Source organism: Spinacia oleracea, chromosome 3 (genome assembly GCF_020520425.1).
Source record: "Spinacia oleracea cultivar Varoflay chromosome 3, BTI_SOV_V1, whole genome shotgun sequence".
Classification (NCBI taxonomy): Eukaryota; Viridiplantae; Streptophyta; class Magnoliopsida; order Caryophyllales; family Amaranthaceae; genus Spinacia; species Spinacia oleracea.
The window spans coordinates 78,165,389-78,185,284 of NC_079489.1; the positions used below are offsets into that span (position 1 = coordinate 78,165,389).

Genomic DNA, 19,896 nt, shown 5'->3' on the forward strand with positions numbered 1-19,896 from the left:
ATTTTTCAGCGTTCACTACAAAAAAACAATCTCATTATGAACGGGCTATTTATAATGGGCTCAAATTAATCATGTCTTTTATGTGAATATTCTACGACAGGGTATGTAGACGCGCCATAAACTAGCCCAAAAAATCTAATAAATCAATTGATCGACATGATATTTGCGTCGGGATAGTCAATTATAACGGCCTCTTTCATGACAGGCTTGCGACGGGTAATACCGTCTTAATTGTTTTTTACGACGGATAATTCTATCGTTAATAATACTTTTTCTTATAGTGGCTTGACTCAATTTTCCTACATAGTATGATCTTAAGCTATAATATATTCAAAATGTAATTACAATGTAATCTAGGCTTAATTTGCAAAACCCTATTCTCAAAGAGACACTTCAATATATATATAATTAAAACTAGTGAACTCTTAATCTTGGCTCTTGATTACCATAAGGGCAGTTAATTGATTTAGATTAATTATAAAACAATACTCTTTATATAGAAAAGGATCGGATGTGGACTAAAAATCAAGTTGTATTAGAATAACACAAATTCTTAATTATACACGGTGTACAATAAATATTATAAGGTGCATGTAAAATAATTCTAAAATGGTTAAAAGTTACCGCGATATAATGTACTCCGTAGAAGTTTGTGTGAAGAGAACCATGTAACCCTTCAAAAAGTTAAATCATAAAAAATTACGTCATAATAAAAAAAGTTAATAAAAAAGCACATGTTAATTAAAATACAAAAAAATTGGGTACGTAAAAGTTACCCTGATTTACAATAAATTTATTAAACATCGGGTGCTAGGAAAATCTATTGCTAAAATGAAGGCAATAGTGGATACCGGGAGTTTAAGTGGGGTCTTGGGCCCCACTTGCCAAATAAAATTGCCTAATTTTACTTATTATTACATAAGTATGTTCAAGATTAATTACTTATGTGTTAGCTTCCGAGGGAGAAATATTTCATAGAAGGTATGGTTAAATAATAATTTTAGAGTACCCGTGCATACACGGGATCTAATTTAGGGAGCTAAGAAAAATAAGAACGTAATTAAATACACGATTATTTAATAAAAATGAATTTGTAAGGGAAGAGGAAATGTATGATGGTTAAAAGAAGAAAAAAAATTGAAATGCAAGTGGAAGGATGAACATGTATACACCCATACTCGATCGGCTCCGGAACCACCCAATAAAATTCTTCCTGATTTGATAAATAAAGATCTGAATGTTCAAACTAACTATTCAATTCCCATTCTTTGATACAGAGTAAATTATAATACAAGTATGAATGCCCATAACAACTCATGCATGTCCCCAAACTACCAAATCTACATTATTAATCAATCAAATACACCCATGCATCTCAAACTTTCTCCGACCATTCTCTTATAAATATTATAAATATTTTTTTAATGTAATAATTATTTTATAATAATGTACTCCTAATTGAACAGTTATACGGAGTATGCCGGACCCACTAAGAAGAATAAATTTAAAATATCATAAGAAACCTGGTTATGTTCATGTTCACACGAAGCAGAATTCATAAGTTAAGTTTGTTGACTTTATTTGTAATTAGCACACTTCTTGACGTATAAATACATGCATGCTACTCCCACAATCCATATTAAATGATACGGAGTACAGAATAATAAAGGGGGTGAGAAAATAAAAAAGAAAACTTTAGAGATGAAATATTTCTCGGGAATAATGCTATATAATTATATGGTAATATTGGCAACATTTATACAAATATATTATTGTGAAGGCATAGAGTTTCCAGAAAAAGGAAAGGTGCCTGCATTTATAGTATTTGGTGATTCAATTGTGGATCCTGGAAATAATAATTACATTGCTACGGTTGGAAAGGCTGATTTCCCACCTTATGGGAGAGACTTCCCTGGTCGTGTGCCTACGGGAAGATACAGCAATGGCAAAATCCCCTCTGATTTCTTTGGTACGTACGTACTATACATTTCTTCTTTTTCCACTAAATCACCTAAAAACGTTACTCCTTAATTTACGAGTATCATATATATATATATATTATCGATCTAACTTTGACTTGTTTCTTGTAGCCGAAGAACTTGGGATAAAAGAGTTTGTGCCTCCTTATTTGGATCCAAAACTCAATATCAATGAACTTCTTACTGGTGTTAGTTTCGCGTCTGGTGCTGCTGGTTATGATCCTGATTCAGCAAAATTAGCGGTTTGTCTTTCTCTAACTCCGAATTCGCTCTATTTGGATTAAATTGAACAAAAAACTTACGTAGATAATATTGTTATATATAAGGAATTGAAATTAAATTAAATTAAAATAATTGTTGTAATTGATCGCATGCAGAATGTATTGACATTAGAGGATCAGTTGAAGTATTTCAAAGGGTATATAAAAAAGCTAAAGGCTGCGGTAGGAGAAAACAGAACATCGGCAATCATTTCCGAAAGCGTCTACTTAGTTTGTGCTGGAAGCAATGACATTACCAACACTTATTTCTCTTTACCATTTGCAAGACTTAAGTACAATGTTCCCGCATATACTAGTAAGATGGTCAATTGGTCTTCCACTTTCGTGCAGGTAACTAGCTCCATTACATTACATTTTCTAGCCCGGAAAATTACAAGCTAATTATACAGTATATAATGTAGGAATTATACGGTTTGGGGGCAAGAAGGATAGGCGTGGTTAGTGCACCACCCTGCGGTTGTCTTCCATCACAAAGAACATTGCACGGCGGTCTAAGAAAATCCTGTGCCGATAAAGAAAATCAAGCTTCCATTTTATTCAACGGCAAGCTCTCTACTGAACTAAGTAACCTCAATCAAAAACTACCACAATCTAGATTCGTGTATCTCGATATCTACAACCCATTACTCAATCTCATCAACAACCCTTCTCAATCAGGTATAAAACTAAACTAATTCTTTTTAATTTCTTCTTTTTTAGTCTACAACCACATCTACTGACAGTACATATATAATAACTACTCTGTTTTACAGGATTTGAGGTTGCAAACAAAGGATGTTGCGGAACGGGAAACTTAGCGGTGTCTTTCCTTTGTTCGAAGTTGAATCCTTTAGGGGCTTGTAAAGATGCCTCAAAATACATATTCTGGGATAGTTTTCACCCAACAGAAGCCGCTTATAAAATCATTGTCCATCATGTCCTCCAACAAAGCGTTGCCAATTTCTTTTAGATAATTTATTCATTCATTAATATAGTTACTCAAAGATGATAACTATTTATTGTCCAAAATGATAAAGGTCGCAACATGCGACCTTTAAGCCGTGTCACAATGATGACATGGCATGCTTATGTGTCATGATTTAAATTGGAAACTAAAATATATTATACATGTTTCAAAAAAGGTAGAAAACTCTTAATTTTCTAATTTGTTTCCTTATTTATATCGTCTACCTAATTTACATATTTTTATAGTAAAAATATGGAATTGATAGTAAAAATATTCTGATGACACATAACCTACGTGGCGCCTATATGTACCAATTAAACTGCGACACGTAAGATTGTGACAACTAAATGTTGTCGCAACTTGCGACCTTTATCATCACCCATTTATTGTACGGAGTAATAGAAGGTCATACAAGTATTACAAATTTATCATATCATTCTTTAATATATACTTCCTCCGTTCTTATTTACATGACACAATTGAATTTTGGACACTATTCATACAACCTCATTTAACTTCCTTTTGTGATTTATACTTAAGGAAAAACATAGTCGTGTGTGATCTTATTAGATTCGTCTCAATAAATATTTTTTTAATATCAACTTTTTATAATTTTTACTTATCCATAATTGAAGATATTAATGTTTCAAATCGTGCATTGGCAAACGTGCCTAAATAATTTTGTCATTTAAAAAAGAACAGGAAGTATAATGGATTAACTGCATACGGACACAAACACTACAAAATTTTGTATTATTAGGGATTTCGAGACATGTACTATAATCATTTCAAAATGAGACAAATAACTAACGTTTGTAGTTATACAATTTCATCTCAAATTTTATTTAGAGACAAAACTTTAGGGCCTGTTCGGCATCATTGTCAGTTTTCAGTTTTCTGTTTTTTTAAAACTGAAAACTGATTTCAGTTTTGGTTTTCTATTTTTTTAAAACCGTTTCAGTTTTAATATACAGTTAACTAAAACCATATAAAAAACTACTACTCTTATGTCATTTCTAATCCCTACCCTTCTTTAAGATTATTATTATTATTATTATTATTATTATTATTATTGTTATTATTATTATTATTATTATTATTATTATTGTTATCATTATTTATTTATTATCATTATTAATTTGTTGTTGTACGTCATATACATGCAAATTTCTAGGCTATATTTCAACATTGACAACTAAATGCACATTATAACATTGACAATACTAATAATATAATTGATGGGTAATTAATTTAATAACGCCATAACATAACTCAAATAAAAAACCTACAAAAAAGTAACACAACCAAAAAGAAATAGTCAAATACCATGTACTGTTAGTCTCTAAACAGTGACTTCATTGTGAAGTTTGTCTTTCCCACAAACGTTTTGCTAAACGATCTCGAAACTTGCCCATTCGACGAAGTTTATTTTGACTAACACTAGGAGTCGCTAATTCTTCAGAGCCATTGAGTATTCCTTCATCTTCAAGTTCTACGTTTTCATCTGCATAATGTATGAACAAGGGATCTCCATCCTTGCACATTTTTATAAAATTGTGGACAACACAGCATGACAAAATAATATACTTTTGTCTTTTTAAATCATACTGAGGCATGTCTCTGAGAATGGGGAATCTAGCTTTCAACACCCCAAAACATCTTTCAATAACATTACGCAATGAAGAATGTGTATAATTAAATATCTCCTCTGGACCTTGTGGGCTCGTTGTTCCCCTGTAGTCACGCAAATGATACCGTTCTCCACGATACGGTGAAAGAAAGCCAGGCATATTTGTGTACCCCGAGTCAATTAGATAATATTTCCTCCTCGGAGGCATTGGAAACTTAGTTTGTTCTATATTTGTAATCGTTTCCCAAAAGATTCTTGAATCATTTGCCGTACCTTCCCATCCAACCATCACAAATGTGAATTTCATGTCAAATGAGCAAGCACACATTACGTTCATCGTAGGCGCAACTTTTTTCCCCCGATATGGAATTTGTTGATCTTGCGGTACACGTGCTGATACATGAGTTCCATCAATAGCTCCAATACAATCCTGTAGAAAATTGTTAAAATGAAAAACTATGCACATAATAGCTTTAGATAATATTTAAACAAAATAAAAAATGGAACAAAAAAATTACCTTGAATATCGGATAATATCTTGGATTATTTTTTATCTCTGGAGGAGCTTCATCAAATGGTGGAGGAATGATCAAATGCTTCGACAAAGAAGATATGGCATACAAGACCCTCCGAAAATGACGATGAATTGTGTCCAAAGAATGTTGAATCTATCGCCTGCAAATCTTTGCCTTGAATTATGGGAAATAATTAGAAGAAACATTGCAACTTGTTCTTAAATTGATTTAAATTTAGAGTCCTTAAACTTATCCCTTTTTTTTAACTCTTCACACAAGATAATAAAGATTGGTGGAGTCATTCGAAGCAATTCGAAACATGTCATTGGGTGTCCATTAAGAAGCTCAAGAACATATTGATGACCAGTTAACTTTGAAATCCTTTGCAAGCGGGGTTTCTTTTTAAGAAATCCATTATTCTTGAAGTTAATATAAATTGTCATTAATTGTTGAAAATCCTCCTCATCTGAATCTGATAAAAGTTCTTCGATATCCAAATTAAGTTCTTCAATATCTAAACTCATTTTCAATCTGCAACTTTAATTAAAAGATATAAGTATAATCACTAAATTCCAAAAAAAATCTAAACTGCAATCACCATCATGTATATCATATCCAAATTTCTAGTGCAAAAGATATAACATAAATTCATCCATCAGCTCATTATTGAATAAGATTCGTACTTGAGACACACAATAGCAAAATTGAGTTCGAAAAACATCAAACACATACTAAAAAAAGTTCTAATAAAATTTGTACAGGACATGCTTAAAGATTAAGAACAAAATCTATTTTCCTATCATCTGGAAATCGAAGGAACATTTTCCTCCATAATGGATCATCATGTATGAGTTTAGTTGCCTTTGCAAATGAAGCCCCGTCAATTCCCTCGAGAGCACTCAATTTATCAACGCATTCCATTAGCAAATCATGATCCTCCACCGATTGGTGTCCACCTTCATCACTACCATTAAAATTTTTCTCAAGAAGTTCAAGTTTTTTCTTAGAATTCTCACTCATTGCAACCAATGCATCTGCCATTGCTGTATTAACTCTCTCCCTTAATTTCTTAGGATTGACATTAGTTTTGACTTTCTTGTTTTTTGGACCGTCTTCACATTGTTTTTCTAAATCACCTTCTTCTCCATCAGTGTCATTTTCATCCTCACTATCAGAAGGGCTTTTTGTAGAAGGATGTGAACTAACACCAGTAGTTGTTGTATCACCAAAAATTATGCATAGTTTATCAAAATGCTTACATCCTTTCCTTCTAAAGGTTTTGGCAGACTTATGTTTCTGCAACAATGGAAATAAAAGGGTAAAGAGGTTGATTAGTGAAAAATACTGCCCCCCCCCCCCAAACGTACTACATATATATTAGAATTATAATAAATTAATTGACAATCAAGTACCTCATATAACTTTTTCCATACATCATCCTCAGCCGAAAGTTGATAAGTCACAGCATTGTATCCAATCCCAGTTTCCCCTATTAATTTACCAAAGTCCTTCCATCCTTGTCTTAATTGATTATATTTGTTCTTAAGTTGTTCTTGACTATAATCTTTTTTTGACTCCTCTTTCAGTCTTTGCTTGACGGTCTTCCAAGCTGGCTTGGTAAGGGTGGTTGTTGGCCTATTTCCCCTTTTCACCTATTCCTCTATCAAGCTTGTCAAGTAAGATTCAATAGTTTCATTCCACACCCCTGCTCCTCCAATACCATCAATCTCAACGACATCATCTTCACACTTAATCTCATTGTTCGGAATTGACATCTATCAAGTGATAATAAATACATGATATAAGAATTTGGCATATAACTAAATGGAAGAGTGACCAGAAGAAACAATCTGAAATTCGAGTAGCAAAATAGCACAAAAAAGTACGCAAACAAGGCAAATATGGTGTACACAAACAATCAAATCAAAAGAATTGTAACAACGTCTTAGAAGGGGCTAAATAATTCCCACATAATCCACTCGTTTATACAAGAACAGTAATCAACCTAAGGAATCACTCCAACAGAGATCAAATATAGTGTTCACTCAAAAAATACTTCTCTAACAAACCAGAATTTTTTATTTGCTTCACACATTCAATCAATATTACACACTGTAATACTACGATGTACTCAACAACCATTATTCGCCGGAAACTTGTGCATTTATAACACAAAAATAATAAAAATATCCAAACCAATTCCAATTTACAAAGACAAATCAACAATTAAAAAACTATTAAAGAACATGGGTAGAAAAATTGGAATTTTTCACAAAATCAACGAACTTAGTTTGAAAATTACGACGAGTTCGAGACAATTGGTTCACGGAATTATCAGTTTGGAATTGGCTTGAAGATTTTTTTTGGTGCGACTTAAATTGCTTCTAAAGAACAAAGATGGGTAGACAGATTACCATGACCCAATTTATCAAAAAAAAATCAATGAAACAATATATGAGAACAGTATGATTTCAAGGAGAACAAAAAGAAAAAAAAAAAAGAGAGAAGAAGAAGAAGAGAAGTCTGCATACCCGTACTAGCTTGAAGCCTTGAATCTTGAGAGAAATTACAGCTATGACAGGAACCAAGAGGCAGAGGGAGATGGAGAGAGAGCTAGGAGGGGTGCAATTTAAAACGGAACTCCCAAAACCACTTTTAGTGGTTTTAGGTTTTCCGCTTTTGTTTTGTCAAAAGCCCAAGAAATTTGTTTTATTCAGCGCTTCACCCGAACAACTTTATTTTGGGTTTTTTGATTAAAAAATGAAAAAACGGGAAACAGCCACGGTTCCGAACACAGCCGTAGTTCCTCATCCCTATAAAGTGATTTTTTTGTAGTGTTTAAACTAAGTTCCCAATCTATTATTTTAAATTTTATTTTTGGATAAAATTCACGCGTTCTAGCGTTTTATTTGCACTTTATAAATGTATATTAAGTCATTTGAACAGACATTCAAAAAAGAAAAAAGTCATTTGAACTGAAGTTAAATCCCCTTAAAATAATAATAATAATAATAATTATTATTATTATTATAATAATAATAATAATAATAATAATAATAATAATAAGGCCACTCTTGCGGATTTACATTCAAAATACCCTTCAATTCTTCTCCAGCTCCTTCCTGCATGAGATAGTTGTTGCTCACCATCCTCTCATCGCTACTTCTGTTGTTGTTTTGGACCGGAATAGGAGTTTTCCACGTGGAACATCATGTGGGAGCACTAGTGGAAAAGTGTTCATTTGCATCGCTGAATTTGCGTCGCACTTATAAATTCGTGACGCAATTGAAAAATTTTAGTCTAAAAATTTATCATTGTGTCGCAGTTTTATAGATCTGCGACGCAAATGACTGTTCCAAGCATCACATAGTCATCTGCGTCGCAGATTTACAAACCTGCGACGCAATGAATTTAAATTTGGGTCGCAGATTTGTAAATGTGCGATGCAATGACTCAACTTCTAAAATTCTCATAACTGCGTGCGTTCACCCTAAATCGAGAACCCTAAAATAAAAATTCCTCCATCGCTCACTCTCTCACCGTCGTTCACCCTCCTCCTCCTCTCACTGCCGTATGTTCTTCCTCCTCCTCCACCCTGCCGCGTTCACCCTCCTCCTGCATCTTAGTGCTCATGGTCAAGGTCGGGAAAGGCTCAGCTCCGTGACGCAAGTACGAAAGGGTTATGTGCAGTTCAAAGCTTCCTCTCACCATACCATCCACCGCACTACTCTGCTCGCCGGTAGATCCCGCTTCTCGCCGCCGCTACCACCTACTTGCCTCTGCCATAGGTCAGAGGTTGTCGTCCTCCCTTTCGGCCGACCAAATCTTCTGTTACTCCTCTTTTCTTTCTCAAGGTTGGTTTACTTTAATTCTCCCGCTTTGATTGGTCATTAAATTGAATTTCCTTTAATTAGTTGAGCCTAGTAAGTTTATTGTGCAGAAAATTTAGGCTAATTTTTCCAATTATTAGATGGAACGAATTGAATTAGGGTTTTGATATTTGTGCTTTTATGTAAATTGCGTGTAAAATTAAATCTAGCTGGAGAAGACGACTTTGCTTAATTTGAGGTCCTGGTTCTTATAAATTTAGGGTTATGTTAGTTATCAAATGTTGTTAACAATTTGGGATTTTTTATAGTTTGTGCCGATTTATATTATTGAAATGCTAGTTTTTTGGACGGAAATCTTTATTCTTGATCTGAAATGTACGTGTCGATGTATATTGGTCTTTGATTATAATTTCTCTGTGATTTTTTGTAGTGATATTGAGATTTTTTGAGTTTCTGTGGTGAATGTAAGTTGCTAATGGTCATTGTGTTGTGCCTTTAATGCTAATTCTACTGTTTTATAATAATTATGTTTGTTTTGGTTTTGTTTTGTTTGCGGAAGAACACGTTTCATGAAAATTACATTAGCATTGGTGCTATAAAATTATGAACCTTTGTTTGGAAACTGATTTTAGTGTTTTTTGCTTGAAAATTTCCCTAATCAACTCAGGGTAAGTTTTGTAATACTTTTTGATTTTTCATAAAGTTTGCTTTAGCTTTGAATCTCTAGGGTTAACTTTAAAATTTAACGCTTAGATTTTGCCGCTGAGTCTTGCTCAATGGGCTTGGGGAATGGGAGTGGTCGAGTGGAGTGGAGCTGCTATCCTGCCATCAGAACATTCATATATTATGTTAGTTATCAAATGTTGTTAACAATTTGGAATTTTTTCACTTGACTAATTGTCTTAAAGAGTAACTGATGTGGTTATTTGGTGCCTGTATATCAGTATCTGTTTGTTAGATTTTCTTCTAAGGATGTTGTGAAAATATGAAGCAGCAATCTGAATAATATGTTTCTTTTCATTCTTTAACTAGATAGGCTATAAGGATGAAGGCAGCATGTGCGACAGTGTTCTGCAACAGGAGCCTTTGCTTTTCCGGCTTGAACAAGGGCGATCTTGCACTCACTGATGCACAGTTGTGTATTAGCCTGAGACCATATTGGTTTAAGGGATATTACCGTGCAGGAGTAGCTTGGAAGATGCTGAAGGCCTGATCATGTTTATATGATCATGTTTAAATATCTAATTTTTGAATTAAGTTCTGATTTTTTTCGTCTAAATGTATTGTGATGGCTTTTCTTGTCTCTATCTGGTGCTACAAGTCTTGGTCGGTCTCTATTTGTGTTAATTAATTTCTGATTTCTATAGCATGTGCAGACCGCCGTAACCGTTGCAAAGTTCTATGTGTGAATTGAGATCCAAGGTATTTTGTTTCTCCCTCTTCTCATATTAGGTTTGGTGGTTGTTTCGATTATTATTGAGTTAAATTCTTGTCTTTCGTTGTTTTCTTGCAACTTCAAGGTATTCATTTTTCTGTTCCTGACAAACATTGATATGGTCATCAATCACACTAATAATAATTTAATTTGCATACCTCAATTAATAATTGTTTTCTGCCAAGCTATTTTCTTCTTTCGTTTTATTTGTTGTCTTTAAATTTCTTACCTAAATTCACCAAATCAAATGATACTGCATTAAGCTTGAGGGATTTACATTCTTATCATATTCTTTGTGAAGCCTAAAGAACTAGTCCTAAATTATAACTCCGTCTTTTTTTGGGTAAGAAGAACGACTCTACTAGACCCGGACTTTTTCACAGGTGAACGTCCCATTATCTTAGATGATTGCCTTATGAAATTTTCAACACAAGTACACAACTATATGTTAGAGTCTAAAGTCTCAATCCCATACCTTTTTGTCTTTTCCTAGACTAGAAGAATGTCTCAATCCCAGAGTTCTCTAAAGCTTTCAATCTTGGACCTCTCCAAAACACCAATTCCATCTTCTTTGTCCTCTCTTTTGGAAGCCTGTAAAGAATGGGGTTTCTTTCAGATCATAAATCATGGAATATCATAAGAACTTTACAGCAAGTTATCCTTGTTTTCGAGACAAATTTGCAGCCTTCCTTCTGAGACAAAACTCAAGCTTTGGGGGCTTTAAATGTTTGATTTTTGTCTTTGAGATTAATCACTATCATGGTACAAAAACTGGATTTATGTGCATGCATTAATGCTTCTTTGAACTCACGCCTAGACCTAGGAAAGATATAGAGTGTTGTAGTTAATTTTTATGTTTAACTGTAAGTAATTTCCCTACTCTTAAAAATGGATGCCTTATTTCAGCTTATGCATCTTTTATTTAGTATTTGTTGCATTTGTGGTATCTCAGACTATGGACTTTTCATATTCTAATTTCTACATGCTTCAATTTCCTTCCATTGTTTTTTCTAGGATTTTACTGTGGAACAAGATAGTGTCAGACCAGCTGATGGTTGGAAGGCTTACTATGCAGCTACAAGAGCAATTGTGAATATTAATGCAGAGTTTTTTAGCATTCTTAGGGAAAGATCACTTCCAACAATGAGTCGTTTCTGGCGTAATGCAGACTATGTGAAGTGCATTCATTCTTCAGGGGAGCTTTTTACTGGGTATGATGCCTTGTTTTTGTTTATTGTAATTTTGATGTACGTGGTATAAGTGCATTTGGTGTTATAATCCCCCACCGCATTCTTCTAAGATGCTTTTTAGTTCACTTGAAGAAATAACATTTGAGGAAAATTCATACAATTGGATGCAGCTTGTCAACAGAACACTAATAGGCTTGTACTCTATGCACATGTCATTGTACATATGTTTATGAGAACTGATTATGCATTACTGTCAATTGCTGGAACTGATTATGCATTACTGTCAATTGATTTTCCTGGAACTTTAGTTGCTTAGAACTTGTATGATCCTTTTTGCCTACGAAATTCTGAGTGTGGGCATTAGGGTGAGTTTGTTTAAAAAGCAACTGGAACTATGAGGAAACATGAAAGTATTATAGTAGATTTACGACACACAAGTCACCCAGCTTTTAAGCTGCAGGTGGCTTGTTTTGCTGGACAGAAATGATGTCTGCCACGCTGCACTCTTACACTATCCCTACACTGTCCCTCCCATGCTGTAACTTTTTTTGTCGCAAATGCAGACCTTGGCTCCAAGTGATATTGATATGAAGCAAGCTCTGGAGTTGCTGACTTGTTAAAAGATATGATGCCGTTGCTGACTTGTAGGATCAGTTAAAACTTTTGACACTTGTTTTTTAGGGTGTTTTGATTTTGGCTTTATTTTGGTATATATTGCAAGATATTATTTGCACCCCTATGTTATGAGTATTTTTGTTAATTCATGAACTATAGTTAATTAAAATTAAGAAATGAGCTGCACATTTTATACTTTATGCACTATATAGCATAAAATATAAAACGTGTAGCTCAATTTTTTTTAAATAAAAACAGTCATTTGCGTCGCATGTTTAGCTAAACTGCGACGCAAATGACCTTTTTTTTAACATGCTGAAAAGTCATTTGCGTCGCACTTTAGCTAATGTGCGACGCAAATGACCTTTTTTTTAACATGCTGAAAAGTCATTTGCGTCGCACTTTAGCTAATGTGCGACGCAAATGACTTTTCAGCATGTTAAAAAAAAGGTCATTTGCGTCGCAGGTTAGCTAATCTGCGACGCAAATGACTCTTATTTGCGTCGCCCAAATGTGCGACGCAAATGACTTTTTTCATTTGCGTCGCAGCCAGTTACGTCGCACCAATGTGCGACGCAAATGGGCTTAAATGACCGATGCAAATGACTGTTTTTCCACTAGTGGAGGGACGGGATGCGAGCTTAACACCTTATGGATTGCTTGAGTGGTGCTGCTGTGGTTGTTTCAATTGAGTTAGTTGACTCTATTTCTGGGGTGGTTAATCTCTTTTTAGCGGGAAAGTGTCCTATGGATTTGGGAGAGTATATTTCTAGTGCTCCTCTCACATCTCTTGTCAAGCCCGTTGTAAGTATAGTTGTGGGAACTGTTTGGCGGGGTCTGGTTTCGAAGGTTGGAGCTGTTATGGTTGGCCAGTCTTAGGGAGGTTATATTGATGGTCTTCAATTTTGTGTTGGGTTTCCTGCAGGTAGTGAGACAATTCTTCATGCTGTGAATCGGTTGATTGAGGATTGCGGAACTGATGTGGGTCTTTCAATGTTGTTGGTGGATTTTCAAAATGCCTTCAATTTAGTTGATCGAGCGGTCATGTTACGTGAAGTTCATCTTCGTTGTCCAACCATTTTCGCAATGGGTTTAATTCTGCTACTCTACTCCATCCACATTGTATTATGGGGAGCACACCTTATGGTCGTCTCAAGGGGTGCAGCAAGGTGATCCCCTTGGTCATCTGCTTTTTTCTTTGGTTTTACAACCCTGGTGTGTAAAATTAGAGATGCTTTTCATGTATGTCTTCAGGCGTGATATTTGGATGACGATACTATTATTGGTAACACCTTGGTGGTGGGGAAGGTTATGCAGTTGATTACAGATCTCAGTTCGGGTTACATCTCAACATGGACAAAACTGAAGTCTTCTGGCCTATAGAAGACCGTCGTAGCAGGCTTGTGGGTGTATTTCCCCCTAATATTGCTCGACCTTTGCATGGGGTTAAGTTGCTTGGTGATCCCGCCAGTTCAAATTCCGTTTTTAGTGGTGAGCTTGTGAGCAGATGGTGACCAGGACCATTGTGCTTATGGATAAGGTTGTTAAGCTTGATGATCCTCAGTGTGAGTTATTGTTTCTTAGGGCATGAACCGGAGTTTCTAAACTCTTCTTTGCTTTGCGTACTTGTCCTCCTTGTATTTTTGAGGTGGCTCATTGCATATTCAATGGGGCTCTTCGATCTTCCTTGGATCATATTGTTACTGCTTCGGGGTTTGGGTTTGGCGAATGGCAGTGGCGACTTGCCACCTTACCTTGTACTTTTGGAGGGCTTGGTGTTTATTCCGCAAGTGATGTTCATCATTATGCTTTTCTTGTTTCTCGGTTACAGTCTGGTGGTTTGCGGTCAAAACTTCTTCGACGTGTTGACATTGTTCGTCTTAGTCGAGCCTTTAAAGGTGCGTTGAGTCTGTTTAATAAAACTGTGGAGTCTGACATCTTGAGTAATCCTAGTGAGATCGCTGCCCCTAAACTCATGAAGAAATTGGCAGATATATATTTGACAAAGGTTACTGCATCTGCAGAATCCACCTTCTCTTTATCTCCTCGACAATCGGCATTGTGGCAGTCGCAGCATGGAGATCACACCTCTTCTGGGCTTCGGGCAGTCCCTATATCAGGTTTGGGACAGATGATGTATGCTAAGACTTACCCCTGTGTGTTGTGTTACCGGTTGGGTATTCCTTTGTTCTCTGTTTCGGCACCATGTTCTGCTTACTCCAGAGTTTTTGCGGGGGATATCTTCGGTGATCATGTGGTGTCGTGTGCTGGCATTATGTGTATTAAATATCGGCATAATGTTGGTCGGGATACCCTTGTTGATGTTTGTTAGGTCTGGGATTTCGGCACTGAAAGATGTTGATATTGGTCTGTCTTGAGGGAATGATGGAGCTCTCCGACCTGCAGATGTGTTGCTCTACTCTTGGGATCGGGGTCGTGATGTGTGTGTTGACTTGACGGGATCTTCTCCTTTGATACAATCTGGGTTGTCTGGCTTTGTTCCGGGGCGGGTTGTGACTGATGCGGCTAATCGAAAGCAGGTCAAGTACGAATTAAGCAAGTTGCGGGCAATTGGGTATGGTTTTCTTCCTTTCTCTGTTTTCTTCTCTAGGGGAATTGGATAAGGATGATGTTGCGTTGCTGAAGCGAGTTCAGAAGTACTCTAAGACTCAAGATATTGGGGCTCGTGTTACTGCTCATATATTCACCAGGATAGGCTTTGCTATAGCTAGAGGAATGAGGGGCCCAGATTTTATCGAGACTTCCCACTAACTTTTTGTATTTTGATTGACTTTGTTTGCATTTTATATCATAATAATAATAATAATAATAGTAATAATAATAATAATAATAAAATGAAGTTAAGATAAATGTAGTGTCTTCAAGGTTACACGAAAAAGAAAATATGAACAAAAAATCAGTAAGTATAAGGTTAAATTGTTTTTTACCAATAAAAAAATTGGCACATTATTTTTTACCACCTAAAAATAAAATATAAATTGTGTTTTACCAACTCTTAACTATACTATGGACGAAAAAATTATGTGATTTAGTGGGAAGTAAAGGAAAATGGTAGCTTGTATAAATGAAAATCGTGGGAGAAGAATAGGAAATACAAAATATAGTCGTTGAATTGGATCCGTATAACGTCCCCGTCCATCTTTCCGGCTAAAAAGGTGATAAAAAAATTATTTAATTTTAATTAGGTGGTAAAAAAACAAATTTTATGTTTTTTAGGTGACAAGAAACACTTTTTATTTTTTTAGGTGGTAAAAAACAATTTAACAATGATATAAACAAGGAATTGGTGTGTTGTGATAATATGGAACCACTGATATGTGTAGACACCTACTTTTGTCCCCATTCCCGAAAGGGAAGGTTCAATGATGAAAGCATAAATCTCCACTTGACAACGCATCTCCTATAAAATAACGAATCTCGATAACCCCTTTTCATTTCACCCGAAACCTGCTATTTATAGAAACCTGCTATTTATGGAAACCTGCTAATAAATAGTAACTCCCGTAATGGGTAGTTGTTAAAAGTGGCAAGTCATAAAAGATAGAAACCTGTCAGAATTAGGTGTTGCACTCCAACATAAATCCTAAATGAGAAAGAGATTACGAGAGAATCCTATTCCTAATATGATTCGAAAATAAGAGTCACGTGTAAAATAAAATCCTAACGAGCCTAGAGTTCGTAACGGGCCAAGACGCATTCCGTCACAAGGTTAATACGCACTAAAAGACTCGATTAAGTCTCAAACACTCCGGATTCTAGGAATCCGAATCTGACTAAGAAAACAGCCCAGATCCTATTTTCAACGCCTGGCTCTGGGCGCCGAAATCTTCGGCGCCCAGGCCTGAGCGCTGAAATTACCTGGGACGTATTCTTTCCTAATTCCTCGTGGATTAGAGCTCTACAATTCTATCTTTCCACGAACTCTTTTCTATAAATATAGCCCAAGTTCGACGTGAAAAAAGAACACACACAATTATTATTCTGAGTATTGACTCTAAACCCCTAAGCCTAAGCCTCACGCTGCAAAAACTGATCACGCGTTCTGTCGCAATCGATCCATAAATCGAACAGAACGTATGCTGTCCCATAATTTGAGATTCGTTAAATAAAAGGAGAAATAGCAAAGTCAAAGTGGTTAGTTTTCTAAGAACCGCGACGCACCTCTCAAGGGTGCGTCGTAATGTGTCCCTTTTCCATGGTTTAATTGCTTTCCTCGCCCTTTTATGAACTGTTAAACTAATTAAATCTGATTGTTCTATCACGCCTAATAAAGATAATATGTTGGGAAATTGGATTATCATGCTAGGTCCCTTAAAACAATCTAAATCAGATAATCGCGTTCGATCTAGTACTATATGCTGCATATTGTTAAAACCAACCCAGATTAGTTTAATAGTTAACGCATCTCCCTTCAATTATTTATGCTGAGCTAGTAAGGATATCCTGCCTCTGGAGTTATCGAAGAGCGAGTACTCCTCTCGGTAGTTACAGTCCCCCGAACCCTCAATCTCTACCTTGCGGGTGTATGTTGAGAGATCCCCACACCAGGGATCACAAGGGAACCTACGGCCGTCGTGGTCAAACATAATTGCACTCCCTTTATGTCACGATAACCGGTTTTGTCAGTTTTTCTCATTGTCGTTAAAAACTGAATGGCGACTCCTATATTACTAGTCAATTGGGTGTAAACTCACAGGAAATCCAATTACACTTTATTTGACAAAAAGAAACGTCACACCCACGAGAGACAAGGTCACGCATTAGCCTCGTGCTTTTTCGACCCCCTCACAGTGGCGACTCCACTGGGGATAGTGAAGGAAATACTCGTGCTTATAGGTAATCAAAATAGCCGAAGGGTGAAATGATCCTACCCCGCGTTTATTTCCCCATCAAGTTGGGACGACCTGAAAATCAGCATATTAATGTGAACGGACAGAACCGCATAACGAATCTTGGCTCCCTTGATGTTTCATCTCGAGAGTTGGGACTAAGGATACCCATCGCCAACCGGGGGGTGCATACGCTTCGAATGTTGTCCACTCGGCACTTTCGCTACTAGTACACCCGTCCCAAACCCAATCGCTCGCCCATTAGGTCCCTCTCATTGGTGCATGCCCCCTTGGCTTACATCGTGATTGGCCTCTTGGGCGAAATTCGTCTGTTGAAGACACTACCTCGACCGGGGCATGTGTTGGATCTGCGATAGAAGCGGTACCAAGCCAGGCGCAAATAACTACCCATAGAAGCCTATCATAAACTACATGACATATTATTATTGCCTCATGATGGAATGTTAGTTATGTGTAGCGAAATATATGATTATGTGTGACAAACTATCCTAGAAAAACCAACGACCTAAAAAAATTGCCCAAACATTCATAAACCAATTTGCCAAAGAGTTATACCGAAATACGTGTTCCGCAAACCCGAACGATCGCCACAAAAATAAGCGACGCTCGGGATGGCCTGTAACGAATCCCACAAACGCTGCACAACGCGTAAAGGACGTTATTAGGCAAGCACGCGAAATCGAAGTCGCATAAACAAAAGTAGACGCAAACAGAAAACGAGAACCAGGCAGGGACGCATTTTCAACGCCCCTGGCTGGGCGCCAGAATTTCTAACGCCCTACGCTGGGCGCTGCAGTTGCTGCTTGGCCTTCTGGTCAGGCGCAATAGCCTCGGTGCCCGCGCAAAAGGAAAATACGTAGCACAAAAAACCGTTCGTAAAAAAAAATTGCTACGAGGGCGTAAGAAAAGCACTCGATTCTAAAAGCAACTCATAAAAATGCTCGGCACCAAAACCGAACATGCCAATAACTATGAATGTCAAAATGGGGAAGTGTTTCGAAAATCCAAAGAATGACCAAAAGAAAGAACTAAAAGTGTACCAACAAAAGAAAGAGCAAAAAACAAATAGAGAGAGTCAAAGTCTAGACTAAGTAATGCTTGAAACTTTGGGGCCTAAACTTTAGCTTATCTTATGCATAGGACTGGTCCTGCCACTTGGTGCCGATCGGGAAATCAAAGGTTAGTACGTCTCGAAGATACATCGCCAACACCAGGTTTAGTGACTCCAAGCTCCGTCCGTCATCCCTCATTTCAAGGATCTCCGCTTCCCCAACCTCGATTCGCACCCTCAAACATGTCCATCGAAGAATTGTGAGACCAGATGGCTCAAATGACCCAACTCATGGGCCAACTGAAAATGGAAAACGAAGCCTTAGCGGCTGCACAAGCCAAAAATGACCTCGATAACGAGAAGAGGATTGAAAAAATGGTCCAACAGCAAACCATGGGGAGCAAGTACTTCTCCCTCGATCCTGAACCTTTTCCTGGCAAACTACCAGAAAAGTTTAGTTCATCTGACTTACCAAAGTTTAAAGCCACGAAAAATCCCCGTGATCATCTATTGAGCTTTGTGAATGCCATGAACTTGAAAGATGTGGACAAGTCCATGTATTTACCTGCCTTTCCTTTGTCCTTGGAACCTGTGCCGCTCAAATGGTGCTATCACCAGGACCCTAAGCTCTTCCCCACTTGGGAAGACTTTGCCAATGTCTTCATCAAGCAATACTCGTCGAACATGGATTTTCAAATCACCATGCGCGAGCTGGAAGTTCTCTTCCAAAAGAAAAGTGAGGGTTTCAAAAACCTACTTTGCTAGATGGAGGGATCAGGCGGCCCAACTAATCAATAGGCCTCCCGAAACAGAACTGGTCCAAAAATTCATTTACAACCTGGACCCGGCTTACAGACAACACCTTAGGTACCTGAGACTTGACACTTTCAAAAGAGTTTATGATGTGGGAATAAAGATCGAGGATGATCTCGAAAAAACAATACAAAGTAAACCCGCATACAAAAGCAACACCTACAACAGGGGTAACACATCCCAAGCCCAAGAAGTCCATGCCGTAGAGGAGACTCCCGCCCGAAGAAGCCTTGGAAGATGGGTCCGAGACCGAAAGTTTGCCCCACTCGGGTCGACTTTGGTACAAGCGTTTGAAAGACTAACCAATCAAGGAAAGTTGAGACCTATAGGCCCCACCCGTTACCCTCCTGTCAAGAGCAAATATTGGGTCGAAGGTACTTATTGCAAGTTCCATCAAGGAAATGGGCATGACACCGAAAACTGCTGGAACCTAAAAAATACAATCCAGGACATGATATAGGATGAAGTGATACCTCTCCCTAACGTTGGCAAACCCAACAACAACAAGAGCCCACTCGGCTCTTGTCACATTTCTCTCGACCAACCAGAAAATGAGAACTTCGACCCTACGGTGTACATTACACCTCAAGGTGCACCACTCGCTGTGGTCCCTATGGATCGAATCGAGAGAGAAGTGTGCGATGTGTGGGATGATGATGCTAAAGATATTTACCTATCTCAAGTGTCGGGCCTGGACCTCTTTACTGAAACTTGGCCCGGGTATGCTCACATTGACACCA

General features: G+C 37.1%; 3 protein-coding genes across 3 annotated transcripts; 1 reads left to right on the forward strand and 2 right to left on the reverse strand.

Moving 5' to 3' along the window:
* The first annotated feature begins 1,630 nt into the window (after positions 1-1,630).
* On the forward strand, positions 1,631-3,417 carry LOC110802473 (GDSL esterase/lipase EXL3). The gene is made up of 5 exons (XM_022007899.2): positions 1,631-1,969; positions 2,091-2,221; positions 2,357-2,590; positions 2,662-2,917; positions 3,013-3,417. Exons 1-5 carry the CDS (start codon positions 1,702-1,704, stop codon positions 3,207-3,209), a joined length of 1,086 nt encoding a protein of 361 aa, XP_021863591.2. The 5' UTR covers positions 1,631-1,701; the 3' UTR covers positions 3,210-3,417.
* Positions 3,418-4,462: 1,045 nt separating this feature from the next.
* LOC130469800 (uncharacterized) lies at positions 4,463-5,875 on the reverse strand. The gene is made up of 3 exons (XM_056839283.1): positions 5,705-5,875; positions 5,355-5,504; positions 4,463-5,266 (listed from the first exon to the last, which is right to left on the reverse strand). The coding sequence occupies exons 1-3, from the start codon at positions 5,873-5,875 to the stop codon at positions 4,562-4,564; spliced, it is 1,026 nt and encodes a 341-aa protein (XP_056695261.1). The 3' UTR covers positions 4,463-4,561.
* A 244-nt stretch (positions 5,876-6,119) lies between these two features.
* On the reverse strand, positions 6,120-8,500 carry LOC110802472 (uncharacterized). Its single transcript, XM_022007898.2, has 4 exons — positions 8,438-8,500; positions 7,055-7,126; positions 6,764-7,003; positions 6,120-6,647 (listed from the first exon to the last, which is right to left on the reverse strand). The coding sequence occupies exons 1-4, from the start codon at positions 8,498-8,500 to the stop codon at positions 6,120-6,122; spliced, it is 903 nt and encodes a 300-aa protein (XP_021863590.2).
* Between the last annotated feature and the right edge of the window lie 11,396 nt (positions 8,501-19,896).

Bases quoted from the DNA above. Each gene is read 5' to 3' on its own strand.
- LOC110802472 (XM_022007898.2), bottom strand. From the start codon at position 8,500: ATGGTGAGCAACAACTATCTCATGCAGGAAGGAGCTGGAGAAGAATTG. The intron at 7,127-8,437 runs GTAAATCCGCAA...ATCACTTGATAG, and splicing joins AATTGAAGGGTATTTTGAAT to ATGTCAATTCCGAACAATGA. The intron at 7,004-7,054 runs GTGTGGAATGAA...ATAGAGGAATAG, and splicing joins ATGGTATTGGAGGAGCAGGG to GTGAAAAGGGGAAATAGGCC.
- LOC110802473 (XM_022007899.2), top strand. From the start codon at position 1,702: ATGAAATATTTCTCGGGAATAATGCTATATAATTATATGGTAATATTG. The intron at 1,970-2,090 runs GTACGTACGTAC...TGTTTCTTGTAG, and splicing joins AATCCCCTCTGATTTCTTTG to CCGAAGAACTTGGGATAAAA. The intron at 2,591-2,661 runs GTAACTAGCTCC...TATATAATGTAG, and splicing joins GGTCTTCCACTTTCGTGCAG to GAATTATACGGTTTGGGGGC.
- LOC130469800 (XM_056839283.1), bottom strand. From the start codon at position 5,875: ATGAGTTTAGATATTGAAGAACTTAATTTGGATATCGAAGAACTTTTA. The intron at 5,505-5,704 runs GTTCTTGAGCTT...TGCAGGCGATAG, and splicing joins AGTTAACTGGTCATCAATAT to ATTCAACATTCTTTGGACAC. The intron at 5,267-5,354 runs GTAATTTTTTTG...AATTTTCTACAG, and splicing joins GATATTATCCGATATTCAAG to GATTGTATTGGAGCTATTGA.